General features: G+C 42.2%; 2 protein-coding genes and 1 pseudogene across 2 annotated transcripts; 2 read left to right on the forward strand and 1 right to left on the reverse strand.

Moving 5' to 3' along the window:
* Positions 1-835: 835 nt before the first annotated feature.
* Positions 836-12,343, forward strand: LOC146687642 (alanine aminotransferase 1). Its single transcript, XM_085439779.1, has 11 exons — positions 836-929; positions 1,043-1,132; positions 1,214-1,322; positions 7,303-7,436; positions 9,117-9,360; positions 9,467-9,546; positions 9,640-9,776; positions 11,263-11,437; positions 11,551-11,706; positions 11,819-11,931; positions 12,134-12,343. Exons 1-11 carry the CDS (start codon positions 855-857, stop codon positions 12,222-12,224), a joined length of 1,404 nt encoding a protein of 467 aa, XP_085295905.1. The 5' UTR covers positions 836-854; the 3' UTR covers positions 12,225-12,343.
* Positions 12,337-18,725, reverse strand: dhx30 (DEAH (Asp-Glu-Ala-His) box helicase 30). Its single transcript, XM_085439772.1, has 19 exons — positions 18,533-18,725; positions 18,201-18,337; positions 17,990-18,100; positions 17,648-17,902; positions 17,408-17,557; positions 17,176-17,328; positions 16,621-17,088; positions 15,654-16,037; positions 15,480-15,549; positions 15,275-15,379; positions 15,000-15,175; positions 14,720-14,926; positions 14,539-14,620; positions 14,269-14,462; positions 14,028-14,187; positions 13,765-13,922; positions 13,452-13,555; positions 13,230-13,369; positions 12,337-12,926 (listed from the first exon to the last, which is right to left on the reverse strand). Exons 1-19 carry the CDS (start codon positions 18,702-18,704, stop codon positions 12,679-12,681), a joined length of 3,474 nt encoding a protein of 1,157 aa, XP_085295898.1. The 5' UTR covers positions 18,705-18,725; the 3' UTR covers positions 12,337-12,678.
* A 785-nt stretch (positions 18,726-19,510) lies between these two features.
* On the forward strand, positions 19,511-20,314 carry LOC146687644 (chymotrypsin-like elastase family member 3B; annotated as a pseudogene).
* The last annotated feature ends 755 nt before the right edge of the window (positions 20,315-21,069 follow it).

The raw sequence follows: 21,069 nt of genomic DNA on the forward strand, positions 1-21,069 counted from the left end.
AAGGAAGAACTATTCCTTAAGACTACTTAAAGAAATGATCAGAAAGCTTGGCTAAGAGATGTCAGACTGTGCTGAAGAATAAAGGTGGTCAAACACAATATCGACTTTCAAGCACATTTGAACTATAAAAGCTCAATTTTACCTTGTATTCTGTATTTCCATGTATATTTTCACATTTCAATAAATTGATGCACTTATTTTTTCATTTTGTGAGCAAAATATAAAGAAATGAGGGTGGATCAAAACTTCTGCGTGGTACTGCAAACGTAGATGAACGTACAAGCACTGATAACCTTGAACAGCAGAGAGGGAGAGTCTTTCTTAGACATTTTCTTCTAAGGAAAGTATTAACCTCCTTCTAACCTTTGTGCCATAATGAAAGCTGTTCAGTGGCACATACCACATGGCACATAAGTTGTTTATTCCTATTTATGGAGATCTAAATAAATACATAAATAAATAAATAAAAACAAATCATAATTATTTGTTTAAAACTTCTCTCTAAATAAGACTGACAGATCGCACACAGAGGCACTAAGAGAAGATACTTTAATGGGCTCTGTCATGCATGGTCATGACCAAAAGTTTATACACAATGCAGAAGTAAAGCATCGAATTGTGCACTGGAGTCAATTCAAGAAGTCTGTCCTTCCAGCACAGGGTCTGTTAATAAGGCACATATTGCCTAATTCTGTGCACATCTGACTAAAAAACAAGTCCTTTGGTAAATGATTCTTCTCACATCAAGCCGTGAAGGAAGAAAAGACTCAGCTCACCTCCTCCACACTTCTGTTGGTCTGAACAAAGTAAAGAAGGTTACAGTAATATCTGCGTAGCAGGACATCCATCCAAACATGTGGAACATGAAGCAGTTAGAGTATGGAGCCCTGGCAAGACGAGCAAACCAGATCAAGAACGAGCTCAGACAGGCAAGAAAAACTATGTTTACACAGAGTTGTAATAAAGGAAGCATAAACCAGAGTTAGTCATGCTGTCTTTGTTGTAATATCTTTAACCTTTGCTTTCAATTCCTCTTCTACAGGGAGTAAGAAGACCCTACAAAGAAGTGATCGATGTCTTCCAGGGTGATTTACACAGGGCAGGAATGAAACCTCTGACATTTGTCAGACAGGTAAACTTGGACCTTTACACACTGTGTAAACTCATTACGTTTCCTTTGAGTAAGGATTGCCCGTGTTGCGCTTTTTCACAGGTTCTTGCAGCGTGTGTTTACCCGCCGCTTATCAACAGCAGCAATCTGCCACTTGATGTAAGACAGAGGGCCCAGGAGGAGCTGGGGAGATGTGTTGGAGGGAGTGTAGGTGAGGGCAACGTATGCGGTCTAATGACGTGGAAAAAAATGAAAATGCTTGTAGTGCAGGACCCCCAAGGTGGAGCGCATAAACTCCACCTACCACAGTAGTAGTTGTCACACAATCTTTATTGTGTGACAACTACTACTGTGGTTTCGGCCCTTGGCTCCGGACACAGGCACCCCATCTCGCTGCCACACCTTCCCAGCTAGCTTTCCCTGACAAAAAGCAGACACACAGTCAATTGATGCACCTGCGCACCTATTCTCCCCGCCTCAGCACCGCCCCATGAGCTCACTGTGACGTTTTCTCCGCTGCAGCAGGCCAGAGACCATGCCCCTGCCAAAAGGCTTTATCTGCAGTAACCGTGTGGTGGCAGAAATAGCAAAAGACTAAAACCCCCAAAACAGGGCAGATGGCATCAAAACTATCTACAGATACAGATCTAGAGAGCTTCAACTGGTAAAAATGGAACTGGAGAATACCTTTAAGGTTCTTAGGGTTACTACAATCAAACAAGTCAAATCAAACTTTATTGTCAGTTCTGCAATGTACAGGACATACACAGCACTGAAATGCGTTTCGCCCACTGTGTGCAATAGAAAAAAAAATCTAAATTCAATTCAAATCTAAAATAAAATAAGATAGCTGTTTATGTATAAAAAAATGAGGTTTGCAAGAATTCTTTTAAAAAAGTTTTTTAATTCATAAAGTTGGGTGAGAATATCTTACTTTCAGTGATTCCTTGAAAGAGTAGTTGTCAAACAGCTAACAGATCATCTGCAGAGGAATGGTTTATTTGAAGAGTTTCAGTCAGGTTTCAGAGCTCAGCACAGCACAGAAACAGCTTTAGTGAAGGTTACAAATGATCTTCTTATGGCCTCTGACAGTGGACTCATCTCTGTGCTTGTCCTGCTAGACCTCAGTGCAGCGTTCGATACTGTTGATCATAATATCCTATTAGAGCGATTAGAACATGCTGTAGGTATTACAAGTACTGCACTGCAGTGGTTTGTATCATATCTATCTAATAGACTCCAATTCGTGCATGTAAATGGAGAGTCCTCTTCACACACTGAGGTTAATTATGGAGTTCCACAGGGTTCAGTGCTAGGACCAATTCTGTTTACATTATACATGCTTCCCTTAGGCAGTATCATTAGAAGACATAGCATACATTTTCACTGCTATGCAGATGACACCCAGCTCTATCTGTCCATGAAGCCAGATAACACACACCAATTAGTTAAACTGCAGGAATGTCTTAAAGACATAAAGACCTGGATGGCCGCTAACTTTCTGCTTCTTAATTCAGATAAAACTGAGGTTATTGTACTCGGCCCTGAAAATCTTAGAAATATGGTATCTAACCAGATTCTTACTCTGGATGGCATTACCTTGGCCTCCAGTAACGCGGTGAGGAACCTTGGAGTCATTTTTGACCAGGACATGTCCTTCAATGCACATATTAAACAAATATGTAAGACTGCTTTCTTCCATTTGCGCAACATCTCTAAAATTAGAAATATCCTGTCTCAGAGTGACGCTGAAAAACTAGTTCATGCATTTATTACTTCCAGGCTGGACTACTGTAATTCATTATTATCAGGATGTCCAAAAAACTCACTGAAAAGCCTTCAGCTAATCCAAAATGCTGCAGCAAGAGTCCTGACAGGGACTAGAAAGAGAGAGCATATTTCTCCTGTTTTGGCTTCCCTTCATTGGCTTCCTGTTAAATCCAGAATTGAATTCAAAATCCTGCTCCTCACATACAAGGTCTTAAATAATCAGGCCCCATCTTATCTTAATGACCTTGTAGTACCATATCACCCTATTAGAGCGCTCCGCTCTCGCTCTGCAGGCCTACTTGTTGTTCCTAGAGTATTTAAAAGTAGAATGGGAGGGAGAGCCTTCAGTTTTCAGGCCCCTCTTCTGTGGAACCAGCTTCCAGTTTGGATTCGGGAGACAGACACTATCTCTACTTTTAAGATTAGGCTTAAAACTTTCCTTTTTTCTAAAGCATATAGTTAGGGCTGGACCAGGTGACCCTGAATCCTCCCTTTGTTATGCTGCAATAGATGTAGGCTGCCGGGGGATTCCCATGATGCATTGAGTTTTTCCTTTCCAGTCACCTTTCTCACTCACTATGTATTAATAGACCTCTCTGCATTGAATCATATCTGTTATTAACCTCTGTCTCTCTTCCACAGCATGTCTTTATCCTGTCTTCCTTCTCTCACCCCAACCGGTCGCAGCAGATGGCCGCCCCTCCCTGAGCCTGGTTCTGCCGGAGGTTTCTTCCTGTTAAAAGGGAGTTTTTCCTTCCCACTGTCGCCAAAGTGCTTGCTCATAGGGGGTCATATGATTGTTGGGTTTTTCTCTGTATCTATGAAGCGCCTTGAGGCGACTTTTGTTGTGATTTGGCGCTATATAAATAAAATTGAATTGAATTGAATTGAATTCACTTAAAACAACAGTAACAGGTCTCCACAGATTACAAATAAACTGCGCAGAAATACTGTCATACTCTGGCTTCCATGTTTATCATATACATAAAAGTCTCTATACAGGAAGCATATGTAATAATAGAAGTGTTTAATAAACTATAGGCTCATATAGACAAACATTATAAATACAATGAAATGTATATGTCTTATAAAACATTTTTAAAAAGCCATTTTATGAATTCAAATCTAGGCAGAAATACAAATACAAAAAGTCTGCTTTGTTTTGCCAGATCAAGTTGTAGGTGTGTTTTATAATAATAATAATAATAATGGATTGCATTTATATAGCGCTTTTCGAGACCCTCAAAGCGCTTTACAATTCCACTATTCATTCACTCTCACATTCATACACTGGTGGAGGCAGCTACAGTTGTAGCCACAGCTGCCCTGGGGCAGACTGACAGAAGCGAGGCTGCCATATCGCACATCGGCCCCTCTGGCCATCACCAGTAGGCGGTAGGTGAAGTGTCTTGCCCAAGGACACACAGTGTTGGGAAGGTTACTTTTAAAATGTATTCCATTACAGATTACAGATTACATGCCCCAAAATGTATTCTGTAACGTATTCCGTTACGTTACTCAATGAGAGTAACGTATTCTGAATACTTTGGATTACTTAATATATTATCATGCTGTTTACAACTACGTGAATGTACTATTGCTGTGATTTATTACTGTTACTGAAGGTTCGCGGCTCTGAACCGTAGTAAAGAGACCTCTGGCTAATACGTCAGGTTTGTGTCGGGCTCGTAGCCGAAAAATAGCTTTACTTTGTTGTGTGGGTCAACTTTGCTTGCGAGAGACAGAGAGAGGCGTTGAAAGACTGCTCCAACGGAACTTGTTGTTTTTGGAGGAAAACACGAACACGGTGTACAGTCGAGTCTTAATAGCTTACTTACAACTTGGCTCGTCAGGCACTCTTCTTGGCTGCAGTGGTTGTTATTATATTTACATGCTTCCAACTCCCGTTTTTCCTCAATGACAACTCGTACTTTTCCTTTTTCTCCCTCCCTCGCTCACAGACACATAACGTGTATGGCAGTCCATTCTCCCTGCAGCACGGACTACACTGCCCATGATGCTACATTCTTTAGAGCTATACAGGGAGTGCAGAATTATTAGGAAAGTGGTATTTTTGAGGAATAATGTTATTATTGAACAACAACCATGTTCTCAATGAACCCAAAAAACTCATTAATATCAAAGCTGAATGTTTTTGGAAGTAGTTTTTAGTTTGTTTTTAGTTTTAGCTATTTTAGGGGGATATCTGTGTGTGCAGGTGACTATTACTGTGCATAATTATTAGGCAACTTAACAAAAAACAAATATATACCAATTTCAATTATTTATTTTTACCAGTGAAACCAATATAACATCTCCACATTCACAAATATACATTTCTGACATTCGAAAACAAAACAAAAACAAATCAGCGACCAATATAGCCACCTTTCTTTGCAAGGACACTCAAAAGCCTGCCATCCATGGATTCTGTCAGTGTTTTGATCTGTTCACCATAAACATTGTGTGCAGCAGCAACCACAGCCTCCCAGACACTGTTCAGAGAGGTGTACTGTTTTCCCTCCTTGTAAATCTCACATTTGATGATGGACCACAGGTTCTCAATGGGGTTCAGATCAGGTGAACAAGGTGGCCATGTCATTAGTTTTTCTTCTTTTATACCCTTTCTTGCCAGCCACGCTGTGGAGTACTTGGACGTGTGTGATGGAGCATTGTCCTGCATGAAAATCATGTTTTTCTTGAAGGATGCAGACTTCTTCCTGTACCACTGCTTGAAGAAGGTGTCTTCCAGAAACTGGCAGTAGGACTGGGAGTTGAGCTTGACTCCATCCTCAACCCGAAAAGGCCCCACAAGCTCATCTTTGATGATACCAGCCCAAACCAGTACTCCACCTCCACCTTGCTGGCGTCTGAGTCGGACTGGAGCTCTCTGCCCTTTACCAATCCAGCCACGGGCCCATCCATCTGGCCCATCAAGACTCACTCTCATTTCATCAGTCCATAAAACCTTAGAAAAATCAGTCTTGAGATATTTCTTGGCCCAGTCTTGACGTTTCAGCTTGTGTGTCTTGTTCAGTGGTGGTCGTCTTTCAGCCTTTCTTACCTTGGCCATGTCTCTGAGTATTGCACACCTTGTGCTTTTGGGCACTTCAGTGATGTTGCAGCTCTGAAATATGGCCAAACTGGTGGCAAGTGGCATCTTGGCAGCTGCACGCTTGACTTTTCTCAGTTCATGGGCAGTTATTTGGCGCCTTGGTTTTTCCACACGCTTCTTGCGACCCTGTTGACTATTTTGAATGAAACGCTTGATTGTTCGATGATCACGCTTCAGAAGCTTTGCAATTTTGAGACTGCTGCATCCCTCTGCAAGATATCTCACTATTTTTGACTTTTCTGAGCCTGTCAAGTCCTTCTTTTGACCCATTTTGCCAAAGGAAAGGACGTTGCCTAATAATTATGCACACCTGATATAGGGTGTTGATGTCATTAGACCACACCCCTTCTCATTACAGAGATGCACATCACCTAATATGCTTAATTGGTAGTAGGCTTTCAATCCTATACAGCTTGGAGTAGGAAAACATGCATGAAGAGGAAGATGTGGACAAAATACTCATTTGCCTAATAATTCTCCACTCCCTGTACCTGTAGCATTCTGCCTATTAGCTTAGCACAACAACAAAAAGGCGCTCTCTCACCCAGGAAACAGCAGAGAGAGCGTCACCCTGTAACCATGGCAACCGTAACGCTGCCGCCTGGAACAACAGAACATAGCTGTCAAACAAAACCCAAACAGTCCTGACCCGCCACAATATGAAATAGGGAAGTACCGCCGTGTAATCCATTTATTTCAACAAAGTAACTGTATTCTAAATACCACCTTTTTAAACGGTAACGGAATATAGTTACTCATATTTTGTATTTTAAATACGTAACGGCGGTACATGTATTCCGTTACTCCCCAACACTGAGGACACAACAACCGAGACTGTCCAAGCTGGGGCTCGAACCGGCAACCTTCCGATTACAAGACAAACTGCCAACTCTTGAGCCACGATCGCCCCCAATGTATGTGAGTTAAAGTCTGTTTTCAATCTCTTCAGGTTCATATTCTGCTGCACCTGGGATACCAGAAATCATCCACAGCATCTCTGAATTCATAAAGAGACGAGACTCTGGCATCTATGCTTATTATATACATAAAAGTCTCTATACGAGAAGCAGGAAGCAATAATAAAAAAGAAAAATTATTCCAATATAGTGTTTAATGAACTATAGGCTCATATAGACAAACATTATAAATACAATGAAATGTATATGTCTTATAAAATGGTTTAAAAAAGCCATTTTATGAATTCAAATCTAGGCAGAAATAATAATACCGAAAGTCTGCTTTGTTTTGCAGGATCAAGTTGTTGGTGTGTTTTATGTGAGTTAAAGTCTGTTTTCAATCTCTTCAGGTTCATATTCTGCTGTACCTGGCATACCAGAAATCATCCACAGCATCTCTGAATTCATAAAGAGACGAGACGGAGGAATTCCATCTCACCCCGAGAACATTTACATCAGCCCTGGCTCACAGTGGTCAATCTCGGTAACTCCATGATTACCGACATCCTGCATACATGTTCAATTCAATTCAATTCAATTTTATTTATATAGCGCCAAATCACAACATAAGTTGCCTCAAGGCGCTTCATAGATACAGAGAAAAACCCAACAATCATATGACCCCCTATGAGCAAGCACTTTGGCAACAGTGGGAAGGAAAAACTCCCTTTTAACAGGAAGAAACCTCCGGCAGAACCAGGCTCAGGGAGGGGCGGCCATCTGCTGCGACCGGTTGGGGTGAGAGAAGGAAGACAGGATAAAAGACATGCTGTGGAAGAGAGACAGAGGTTAATAACAGATATGATTCAATGGAGAGAGGTCTGTTAATACATAGTGAGCGAGAAAGGTGAATGGAAAGGAAAAACTCAATGCATCATGGGAATCTCCCAGCAGCCTACGTCTATTGCAGCATAACTAAGGGAGGATTCAGGGTCACCTGGTCCAGCCCTAACTATATGCTTTAGCAAAAAGGAAAGTTTTAAGCCTAATCTTAAAAGTAGAGATAGTGTCTGTCTCCCGAATCCAAACTGGAAGCTGGTTCCACAGAAGAGGGGCCTGAAAACTGAAGGCTCTCCCTCCCATTCTACTTTTAAATACTCTAGGAACAGCAAGTAGGCCTGCAGAGTGAGAGCGAAGTGCTCTAATAGGGTGATATGGTACTACAAGGTCATTAAGATAAGATGGGGCCTGATTATTTAAGACCTTGTATGTGAGGAGCAGGATTTTGAATTCAATTCTGGATTTAACAGGAAGCCAATGAAGGGAAGCCAAAACAAGAGAAATATGCTCTCTCTTTCTAGTCCCTGTCAGGACTCTTGCTGCAGCATTTTGGATTAGCTGAAGGCTTTTCAGTGAGTTTTTTGGACATCCTGATAATAATGAATTACAGTAGTCCAGCCTGGAAGTAATAAATGCATGAACTAGTTTTTCAGCGTCACTCTGAGACAGGATATTTCTAATTTTAGAGATGTTGCGCAAATGGAAGAACGCAGTCTTACATATTTGTTTAATATGTGCGTTGAAGGACATATCCTGGTCAAAAATGACTCCAAGGTTCCTCACAGCGTTACTGGAGGCCAAGGTAATGCCATCCAGAGTAAGAATCTGGTTAGATACCATATTTCTAAGCTTTTCAGGGCCGAGTACAATAACCTCAGTTTTATCTGAATTAAGAAGCAGAAAGTTAGCGGCCATCCAGGTCTTTATGTCTTTAAGACACTCCTGCAGTTTAACTAATTGGTGTGTGTTATCTGGCTTCATGGACAGATAGAGCTGGGTGTCATCTGCATAGCAGTGAAAATGTATGCTATGTCTTCTAATGATACTGCCTAAGGGAAGCGTGTATAATGTAAACAGAATTGGTCCTAGCACTGAACCCTGTGGAACTCCATAATTAACCTCAGTGTGTGAAGAGGACTCTCCATTTACATGCATAAATTGGAGTCTATTAGATAGATATGATACAAACCACTGCAGTGCAGTACCTGTAATACCTACAGCATGTTCTAATCGCTCTAATAGGATATTATGGTCAACAGTATTGAACGCTGCACTAAGGTCTACCAGGACAAGCACAGAGATGAGTTCACTGTCAGAGGCCATAAGGCCATGTGTATGTGCTTTCTAATGGATCATCACAATCTCTCTTTTCTGTGCTTTCTAGAACATTCTCAATGTCTTAGTGAACCGTGAGGCTTCACCAAGAACAGGTGTGTTGATTCCAGTGCCATGCCACAACAAAACCGTGTTGTCCATAACGCAGTTGGGTGCAGTCGCCGTCCCTTATTACCTGAGTGAGGAGCAGGGATGGGCGCTGCAGGTGGAAGAGCTGCAGCGAGCGCACGAATCTGCAAAGGGAGTCTGTAATCCTGTGGCTCTGTACGTCATCAACCCCGGAAATCCAGCAGGTATTTATTCCAGCCAGTGTGGGGATCATCTACTGTAAGTGTTTGTTCTTTGTGTTACAGGATGAATATTATACCCTTACTTGTTTTTATGCCACACTGCCTGTAGGTTATGTTCAGAGTCAAAAATCAGTGCTAGAGGTGATCCGGTTTGCTTGGGAAAAGAGGCTCTTTCTTCTGGTTGATGAGGTGGAGAAGCTATTATCATCCATGCAAGCATATTTTAAAAACCAAATGCATCTGTATAAAGGAACTTATGGATGTTTACATGTTGCATTGCAGCTCTATCAGGACTGTGTTTATGGGGAAAACTGTGAGTTTGTCTCCTACAAAAGGGCTGTGAGCGAGATGGGGCCTCCTTTCTCAGGCACAGTGGAGCTGGCGTCCTTTCACTCAGTGTCCAAAGGCTTCTCGGGAGAGTATGTGTTCAGTCCAGATATGTATCTGGTTTGTAATGGATGATTCTCACAAAGCTTGAGGCAAAAATTTAACTGAAATTTAAAGAAATAAAGCAGTCAAATAAGCAATCTCACTACAAGATCAAAAAGATGAAGACGTTAGTTTGCTCACTGATACTTATAAGTGCTATTGTGCATTATTTGCACAACTACAAAGATGATCAGGATTTTTAAAAACTTATACACCAAACTTCTCAAGTTTGTTAACTGCATTACAAATATTATTTCTCTGTATTGTTGAGTTTTAAGAAATCTTATCTTGAAAAACACAAATGTGACATAAGCTACTCTCTACAGTTTATGCTTTTTTCAGAAGAGAAATCTGAACACTGGATATACTAGTGAAAAAAAAAACAAGTTCTGAGGAGATTTTTGGGTACCTTAGCGTCACTGCGTGAGATACACCCTAGTCAGGCTGGCAGGCTGTTATTGGACCAGCACAGAGAGACAGTCATTTATAAACACATTCACATTTAAAGTCACCAATTAACCTAACATGCAATCTTTGGACTCTGAAAGGTTGCCAGATAACCTGGACAAATCCCACATATGCACAGGGAGAGACTCCAGCTGGTCAGCAGGTTTGACCCCTGAACCTCCTTGCAGCCAAGTTAATATGCTAACCAGTGCAATGGTTACCCTGATACTGGCGGCAGTTAGTGGCACCTCTCAGCCTTCTAGTAGATACACCTATGATGTAATTTAAAACTCCTACATCAGTTTGTTCTCGAGTTATCACATTCACAAACTTGGGTGCCCATGTTGTCTGTCAGTCTTTTATGGCTGTCAGGTAAAATCTTCCAAAGTTGATTGCATTGCACAACTTGCATCGTGACAATTACACTTTTGTGTTTAACATATATTTTCGGTGTTAATTGTAGAAATGTCTTTTTGAAATTCATGCAAATTAGTGCCAAGTGTGCTAAAATAGCTTTGGACATTTTCTTTAGACTGGTATGAACAAAGAGATCATTGACCAGAGTCTCATTGTAAGTTTAAACACTTCTTATACAAGCTAAAATGCAGAACTTAAAAGTATCACAGGTGTAGCAGTGATATTTTTAAGAGTGCAAGCAGGGTGGAGAGGATAGGGATGCATTTCATGGCAAGAGTGAAAAGGAAGGTTGTGTGTCCAGTATATCCACTATCCTTCCTCTGCACATGTCCAAACCATCTCGGTCTCAAACTATGTCTCCAACCTGCTCAACCTGAGCTTTGATGTACCAGTCCCCTTGAGCTGGCAGGCAAGAAGTAAAGAAGAAATCTTCATAGGATGTCGTAAAGAAGGGCGTGCAGAGGGTTGGTAGGAATAGTGTGAAATGAAAAAAACAAAACAAAACAATGAAATTCAGTGATAAACTGGTCATCCACTGAGAGTGATCATGAGAAGCAAAGCTCCAGAACAGCTACATTTTTGTTGTTTCTACATGCAAGTCTCTTTCATTAGGTGTGGTCTCCGTGCTGGATATGTCGAGCTGGTAAATCTGGATCCTGCTGTCATGAAATACATCCACACGCTGTTCTCCAAAGATTCTTGTTCACCAGTTTTAGGTCAGATTGCCCTGGATCTGATGACGGACCCTCCAAAGCCAGGAGACCCCTCGTACCTGCTCTATAAACAGGTTGGACCTGAGAACTGTACTCTTGTTTAGCTGAGGATGACCAACTACATGTAGCGCTGTAGCTGTTTTTGATAAAGAATTTGCCATTTTCTACAAGCTGATGTCTTCTGCAGGAAATTGAGCAGATCAGGACTGTGCTGGTTCATAACGTGAAGAAAGTCCACGAGGTTGTCAACAGCCTACCGGGATTCAGCTGCCCACCCATTGAAGGAGGATTGTTTGCGTTCCCCAGACTGCACCTCACACCAAAAGCTATTCAGAAAGCCAAGGTTACAGCAGAAATGCAAGAGGATGTATTACATAATCTGTGTTGAAGCCCTTTGAACTTTCTCCTGGTTCATTTTCCTGAAATGTGTTTGTTGTTTTCCTTGGATATTTCAGGAATTAGGACTGCAGCCAGACACATTCTACTGTACGAGACTGCTAGAAGAAGGTGGAGTGTTTACCGGTCCTGGTTGGGAGTACGGACAAAAGGAGGGCACCTACCACATCAGGTACAACACAAGTCGGGCACTCTTCAAAGTACATCATTAGGAAATTATAGATATTATATAAAGCAATTTTATTTTTGGTATAAAACAAAAAATAATTTCTATTGTTAAAAGAAGTCTGTGTTTAGACTGCAGATGGATTCATTTCATGGTCCAAGTCTCAAAGTCTTTTTTTTTTTTTTTTTTTTTTTTTTTGTCTCTGCAGATTTTGCATCGCGGTCCCTCAGGACGTCATGGAGGAATTACTGAGACGCCTGAGCAGCTTCCACATGACATTTATGAAGGATTTTTCTTAAAGACAAAGTTCCCATTGGAGTCTCTTTTTTCTGTAATCCCATAACTCTATATAGAAAATCAAACCAATTTTTGAAACAGCGATGTTGATTTTAATAAATATGACATTTATTGCATACAATCTTTGGTCAGCCATCTTTTGTCACTACCCATTAGAGTAAGATACAGCTTCAGCTTTTCAGAAAGCAACTAACCGTCTATTACAAGTTCCAAATTCAAATGAGGCCTTACATCAGCAATCATTAAAAATTAAATTTAAAAAAAAAAAAAATAAAAAAAAAATAGTAGTGTGTTCTTTAAAGAGTTCCTGATAAATTCCGTGCTTTCACAATGGAATCCAGCACTAAAATAGGGGGGGGAAAAAAAAAGAAAAGAAAAAAAGTGATGTCAAAACAGCAAATCATTAGCCACTTAATCTGTCTGAGCCAGCAGACATGTAGAAAACCCTCAGTCTTATCAATCCACCTCACTGTCACTGCTGTGAACAAGAGGGTTTGAATCTGTATTGTTCAGCAGCTGTACTAGTAAAGAGATGAGCTTTCCATCTTGAGAAGCGTTTGTGTTACTGGGGCTGTTGAGGTTTCGGTGCAGCATGGTCTGAATGGAAGTGCGTAGCTCCCAGAGCAGCTCCCACGTCTCAACCTGCAGCTCACAGCGCACCAGAGATCGTCCAGAAAATGATACTTCTATTTTGTCGCCATGCACTGGTCACAAGAAAAAGAAGAGTAGTATTCAAGTCTACTAATGCAGAGGGATGATTTCATTTTTGGTGCTTGTCTAAAATGCAAACTACAAACATGTAGACAGACTTGCACAGTTGAAATAATTTCATTTTTACTGTAGCACTCCATAACAGTCCAAAAGCATTAGTCAGCACTTGAACACATCTAAACCAACAAGATTTTCAGCTGATCAGAGACGTGCACAAACAACGGACTTGAGTCAGATTACCATCCTCCAACCTGTGCTACAAATGCATTCTTTAGGGAGAGCAGAAAACATCTTACCCATCTCTGTGATATCGCAGTCTGTAAGCAGCAACAGAGCGAGTGGATGGACTGTAGAAGAGTCTCTGATGAAAACATTCCCGTTGGACTTGATGGCACTGAAGAATGTCAACCACCGACTAGGGAGGTCTTCTTTCCCACTACAATATAAAATGAAAACAAACTTTACATGCACATCAAGTCTGTTTGTGATGCAACTCAATATTTAGGGCATGCTCTGACCGGTTCACTGAGGAGCGGTGAAGCAGCACTGGCCCACTGAGTGTTCGCAAAGAAATGCTGTTGGGACGAAAGCGTCCTCCTTTAGTCACAACACCTTTCTTCACCTAAAAACAAAAGAACAAAACAAACCAGGTCTAATTTAAATGCAATGCAATGTCAGATTCAACACAAACACCTATACAGCTTTAACCTAGAAAAGCTCAAGTAGATTTATAGAACCGTTACATCACTGTTATGAGTTAATTATGAGTCCCTGGGGGGGATTATAGCAGGATATAGGCAATGAAAGTCAGTCTGGGTAGCTGCCATGTACCTGAATGAGGTTGGGATACAGCCCAGCCAGCAGCACAGCTTTAAGCAGCTCATCCTGGTTGCTGTGCTCATTGTAGAGAGAGGTGTAACGCTGGCAGTCACTGGGATGAGAAACAAGCCCGGCGTCATGCAGATTATCACTGAACTGAGATATAAGACCTGCAATAGGATCAGATGACAGAAATATTTGAATTTAGCAAAAAACAAGAGGGCAGGGATTTTTAACTTCCAAAAGTGGACTGAGACAGGGTGTAAAAGACTGACCGTTTATAAAACGAAGGCTGGCCTTGGACAGGGTGTGTCTCTCCAGAAAGTCATCCCTGTCCTCTCGGTTGCCGTCGTGCTGAACTTTCCTCCAGCCCAGAACAGCTCTACTGACCACCAGATAGTCACTGTAGCTTGAGCCACTCAGAGCCTCTTTGGCCTGAACAAACAAAGCAGACGACTCAGTAACAGCTTAGCAAACAAAAATATGGCAAAATTTATTATGGTGAAGACATCTCACCTTGTTGACTAGTGCTCTGTTCTGCAAGCTGTTGTGGAAAGGGTCTCTAGTGAGACAGGCAGCTACAGACAACATAGGCATAACACATCTAAACATGCTACTCAGGACTAATATTTTGCCCAGCCGTGGGTCACATGACATGCAGGCGACACGATCCCCTAATGGAGTCAGTGTTTCGGTCCTGTCCAGGACTCCTGCAAAACAAAAGTGCATCAAAATGACGAGTAAAGACAAGTAAAGACGAGCAAAGACGAGCAAAGACGCGCTTACCTATATCTTGTAGATTACGGACAGCGTCTCTCACAGACTCTGGCTCTGGGCTGTCCAATACTTGGGATAAGAAATCTACAGCCTACAAGCACCAAAAATGATAAGCCATTAATAAATATAAAATAGAAGAAAAATGTAAATACAGATACAAGAAAGAACAGGGAAAAAATTATTCCTGTACCTTTGAGTTTGGACTGTGGATTTTAGCCTGCACTACTAAACTCTCAAGTGGGATGCGCAGGATCTCAGGGATGGGAAAGGGAGGCATGGATTCCAGCTGTTTTCTTGAGAAAAGGTGGTAGGACTGTCCCGGCTGACACCGGCCTGCTCTCCCTTTTCTTTGTGTAACATTTGAACGGGAAATCCAAACTGTATCCAGACAGGACACCTGGGGCGAAATAAATAAATGAGATTACTTTTGCTGACATTTTCCTGGAATAAAATCAAATGTCAATACTAACCTTAGTCCTTGGGTCATAATTCTGTTCTTTGTGAGTTCCTGCATCCACCACGTGAACAATGTCATCTATTGTAACTGAGGTCTCAGCAATGTTTGTGGCCAGGACAATCTTTCTTTGTCCCACTTGGGGGCGCTGGAACACAGCCTGCTGGTCAGCCACTGATAAACTTGAGTGCACTAAAAGAAAAGCAGAACCAATTATAAACTGGTTATAGGTGGGGAACCTTTTTCCAGAGGCCTCCTTTTTGGCCTCTGGAAATCCATCGCCTTACTTACAGGGCAGGATCATCTGGGAGCCAGAGGAGAAGCGCGGTTTTTCCTCGAGCTTCTCTTGAACAGCCTTTATGTCCTGCCATCCCGGGAGGAAACACAGCACTGCACCTGAAGAACGAGGGGAGAGGAGTTGTTGTAAAATATGACTCTGCCCAAAATTTCAAACACTATTATTTAAAGTGAATTAACAGCTTGGTAAAATAGGCACCTGGTTCTCCACATCTGTCAATGTGTTCGATGACATCAGCGACTAAATCGAGATCCGGTGTGGCATCGTTCTAAACAAGAAGAAGACGCAGAGCAACTCATCAGTTTGGAAAAAAAAAAAAAAAAGAAAAAGAAAATGTGTGAAAAACAAAAATGTGGCAGATGTGAGTTCCACCTCTTTGTCCGTCTTCGCCCTTTCTGGGACCTGAGACCGACGCCCCATCTCTTTTAGTACATCTTCCAGGTACTTGTCTCGTACTGGGTGCATGAACCCTGGCACCTTTACGATCGGGCAGCCGCCAAAGTACTGTGCCAGCCTCTGGTTGTCCCCAGTGGCACTCATGAGAACGACCCTCAGGTCAGGGTTCTCATTCAGGCTTGTGCGCAGCAGAGCCAGCAGCAGGTCTGTGTTTATGTCTCTCTCGTGGACCTCGTCAACCACCACGTGGCTGATTCCCTTCAGGGTTGGGTTTGACTGCAGCTTCCTCAGCAGGACACCCACTGTGAGGAAGAGCAACGCTCCTCCACTGTGCTCTGGGAGTCGGCTCTCGAGTCTCACCTACAGGAGAAAGATAATACAAATATTATGCATTACTATGGAAAAGATTACTCAACCCTTCATATCCTTGCGATGCTACCAGCCACAATTCAAGGGTTCAGTTACAAAACCAATGTGGTAGAATGAGAAAACTGCCAGTTTATTTTATTCTACTTTTTACTCTTTATGTCAGAAAATAGTTAAAAACAATAGATATGAGGAAGGCCCTCAAAAATTAGAACTTTAATATAAATCTGTAGTCATTGCATGAGCTGCAACGCTCAAGTTTTCTAGAGAGAGGTGCAGGCAGATCAAACATTTTACTGTAATCTAGATAGCTTCATAAAATCAAAAATAACAAAAACACCTATGACATAATTTTATGTCCCGGTGATGACTGAAATTAAAGTTAGAGCACTTTGTTGTGTGAGCCCTAAAACAGCTTTGCCGAGAGGAATTTCAAATACGTTTACTGAATAAAAAGTTTTAAAAGCACAAGACGAAGTTTTGAAGTTGTGCAAATACATTTCTCTTATTAGAGAAATCAAAACAAATCGTTTTGTGTTCAACTAAGATATTGTATAATCTATGCAGCTGTCCTAACCTGATATCCTACAGACTGTTTCAGAGCTGGACCCATCTCCTGAGCAACACGGTGGGCCACCGACACAGCACTGATCCGGCGAGGCTGGGTTACCAAGATGTTGCACTCAGCCCCGCTGCCCCCTCTCACGCGATCCTCCAGCAGAAAACGAGGGACCCGAGTTGTCTTGCCACATCCTGTTTCTCCAGCAATCACAACTACCCTGGAGGCCTGCACAGCTGAGATCACACGCTGACGGTGGGCGTCGACCGGGAGCTCGAGGCTCAGTTCGGGGTTCGCTCTGTTCCATCTCTCCTGCAGGTGGATGCTGAGCTGCTGAGCCTCAGATTCAGAAAGAGGCCTGTACGGCCTGCCTGTGATGGCATCTGTTATAAAATCCTCCTCTTCCTCATCATTCCGGTTTATTGTCTGCTGTTCTTTTGCCTCTTCCTCTTCCCATAGTTTCTGTACCTCTGTTGTCACTGGGTACTGTTAGAAAAATGCGCAAACTCAGAAACTTACATTTTTGTCAAAACTCAGTCAAACACCACTAATCCTCCTTGTACCAAGACTCACCTGGGTGAGGTACTCTCTCACGCTTTGCTCCAGATATTTTGGAATCTCCAATGGAAGTGGGCGCCTCTCCCTCTCTCCAGCCTCCCTCACCTTTTCTCGATGATACTTGGCATGTGTCAGTGGGTTGTTGTCCTTATCCAGCAGCTCCAATTCCTGTAACCAGCAGGTGAGATGCATATATTAAGTACAATCTTGACTTGTTAAGATACAGTAGTTCTCGACAAATACTCACCTTTAGCTTCATGCAGGCAAGTGCAGCAGCTCTCGCCTCTGCTGCCGCCCGGCTGCCTGCTTTGGCTGTGAATGTCATCTCCTCGGGCCAGAGCAGAGTCAGTTCACACGTCTTTAGCTTCCCTCCTGTTGTTCTGAACTGCAGTAGCTCCTGCAGTAATAAGTCACATGGTAGCTTACAATGCACATTGAGTTTAAAGAGGATAGATTGTTACCGCCCAAAACAAAGTGAACTACAAACCCAGATATTGTTGGACGATGTGGCCACCTGGATAACCCTATTCAACAGAGATTTAGGTTGTGGAAACAAGGAAAGAGCTTCTGACACATTGGAGTCATCCTCTTTAGCAGGTGCCCGGTCATTTGCTCTGCCTCTGTAGATATCACCTGTCCAGGAATTATCCTCATTATCATGAAGAGGTGTATGCAGCCCTCCTCTCCCTCGGCCAGCTCTCCTCCTGGGGAGCTGGTTGTTTGGCCCTATCACACCCATTTCCTGTAAACAAACACAATCAAAGAACGGTGAGAGGGGAGAAAGAGACATATCATATACTGCAAACTCACATGCTGGTTTTCAGCTTACTCTGAGCTTCTGACAAGCGGCAGCTGCTGCAAATTGCTCTGCCTCGCTCTTCTTTGAGCCGTAACCCTCCTCTTCTATCTTGCAGGGCCACTGCAGCGTGACAGTGGCCTTCTACAGAGGAGCCACAACACAAAGCTTAACACCATCAACGGATTTTGTCACATGTACAGTGAAAGCAATAATGCTGTCTCGCTCTGACTTTAGCGCTGACCTTAACACCAGCATGTTCCATGCAACTGTACTGGATGAGCTGAGAGAGGTCGCTGACTCCCAGTGACCGTGAGATGGTGTTGTGCAGGAGGCTTTTAGGATCTGGAAACTCCTTCAGGAGGTGGCGTCTGCTATCGACTAAATAGTAAATATAATAAAAATTGTAAAAGGTGACTGTCGGCAGTGGATGCATGGGAGTCCAAATATGAGATAAAAGAAGCAAGACTGCGAAATACAAGCACAAACCATAACCTTTTAAATGACGTGCCCTTGAGTTTTTAGCGCCGCTGCTGGCGAGCTGTCACCCGTTAGCTAACCGGCATCTTCACTCACCTCGTTTACTCTGGAAATAAGATGTCGCATTCATCTGAAAGCTTGGAGATTTGGTCCCATACCACCGCATTTCTTTACTCAAGTCAGACGCCGTTTTACAGCCACTGTGAACGCATTTGCCAATGTTGCATAGCGCTCTCAAACGCACGAGTAAAACACCGGGTAGCGCCATCTTTAAATTAAAGTTTCTTCTTCGGCTCCTCTACAAGCTGTTTTCATGAAACGCCCTCTTGTGGCAGGGAGTATAACTGCATCTTTTAGAGCGCCTCGTAAAAACATGAGCAGATCAGAATAAGAATCAGAAAAACTTTATTAATCCCAGAGGGAAATTGAGTTGTCATAGCAGCAGATATACAACAAACATCAAGCACTCATACAAAATGAGTGTAGAAACGGCGATATTAATAAATAAACATTAAGACATATAGATAAATATAGAGATATAGGTATAAATATAAATATACATATAAATATAATAGGACAAGTATGTGTGAAAATATATGTTGTGGTGCACAAAAGTGACCCACGGGGATAAATTAAAGAGTCTGATAGCAACAGGAAGGAACAACCTCCTGTAACGTTCCCTCAGATAGCAAAGTTGAAGGAACCCATTACTGAAACTGCTCTTCAGATTGTCCAGTGTGTTATGGAGGGGTGGGAGTCATTGTCCATGATTGCCAGCAGTCTTGCCAGCATTCTGTCACTGTTCACCTCCTCCAGGGTGGCGAGCTTCATGCCAAAAACAGACTCTGCCTTCCAGATGAGTTTGTACAGTCTGTTTGTGTCCTTTGCCTTGATGCCTGGACTCCAGCATGCTACAGCAAAGAAGACGGTTCTTGCAACAGCCGACTGATAAAACATATAGAGCATCTTGCTGCTAACGCTGAAGGATCTGAGCCTTGTGAATGTGATTTCTGATCCAAATCAATCAAAGTTTTCCTTTACTTTCAGGTTTCTTTGCGGTCCTTCTAACCCACTTGTGGAGGGACAATAATTGCACCTAACTGGGTCTTGACAGCAGCACACTGCATCACACGAGAGCGAATTTGTTCTTGGTGTTTTCGTGGCCAGATCACATATAAGCAGCCATTTTGAATACTAAAAAAAGTGTCATGAAGATGAACTGAAAGCCTTTTTCGTTTCAATTCCAGTTTCTACACATACAGGGTGGTTCTTGCTGAGCATGACATGAACAAAGAGGAGGGACCTGAATAGTTCATTATCATTGAAAAATTCATACACCCCAAATGGAACTGTGTGTCGTGTGGATATGGTGTTGCTTTCTACTCTTTAACTTGTAGGAAAACAATGACACAGTCTATTTTTTTCCTCATCCTTGTTCACAGGAATGACATTGCCCTACTAAAACTGGAGAAGAGAACCACTATCAGGGATGAGGTTCAGCTGGCTTGCCTGATGCTACTCTCACCCACAACCAGCCCTGCTACATCACAGGGTGGGGTCGTCTCTACAGTAAGACCCACTGCTATTGTCAAGTGTGGCACATCTTTGTTAAATTCTAAATACTCAGTTATTATGCATTCGATTTGATTGGTGTTGTGATCTTTAGCCCCCTGCTACACCACAGCAGGTGGTGGATCACAGCGTCTGCAGTTAAAGTGACTGGTGGGGTGGTTCAGTAAAGACAACAATGGTCTGTGCAGGAGGTGAAAGCAAGTCAGCATGCCATGTGAAAAACAACAACAGAACTTTGTTATATTTTTGCAAAATAAACTGTTCAGTGTATGTGTTACGGTTCAGGGTGACTCTGGAGGCCAGTAGTGGTTTTAACCTTTGAACTCCCCCATGGATGCCATTTTTGCCTGGCCTCTTTCTTATTATTGAATCATGAACTCTGACCTTAACTGAGGCAAGTGAAGCCTGCTGTTTTTTAGATGTTGTCCTGCGTTCATTTGTGATCTGGATGAGGTGCTGATGTATTCTTGGGAGTAATTTTGGTAGGCTGTCTACTCTCTGGAGTCCCAAAGCCTTAGATGTGACGTAACCTTTACAGACAGATAGATGTCATCCACTTGTATCAATCTGGAAACTTAACAGTTTCTCATTTGTTCTCGAGTTTCTTTAGATCGTGGCATGATCTTTAAGCATACTTCACTTTGTTATACAGGTTCTGTTAAAGTAATCTTTTTGATTCAACAGGCCTGGCAGTAATCAGGTCAGTGTGTGGTTAGTGAAATTGAACTCTGTTTTCTAAGTTAATTCATAATTTAAGTGGGCCATTTACCTTTTCACACAGGGCCAGGTAGGGTTGTATAGCTTTATTCCCTTAAATTATTTAAAAACTGCATTCTGTATTTACCTGGGTTATCTTTATCTGACATTAAATTTTGTTTTATCTGGAATATTTCATATTCATATTTCATATGTGAAAAAGAACAAATCAGGAAGTCGATGACAGGAATCTGTTTCACTGCCCTGTAAAGAAAATTCTCTCCGAGACAGGTACAAACTCTGGTGATGTTTCTTTGCAGACAACGGCCCAAAACTGATTTAGACTTCATAACATGTGAAGAAAC

Source organism: Copadichromis virginalis, linkage group LG18, assembly GCF_057382275.1.
Source record: "Copadichromis virginalis isolate Kocher_CV1m ecotype Utaka linkage group LG18, C_Virginalis_male_GT1.1, whole genome shotgun sequence".
Lineage (NCBI taxonomy): Eukaryota > Metazoa > Chordata > Actinopteri > Cichliformes > Cichlidae > Copadichromis > Copadichromis virginalis.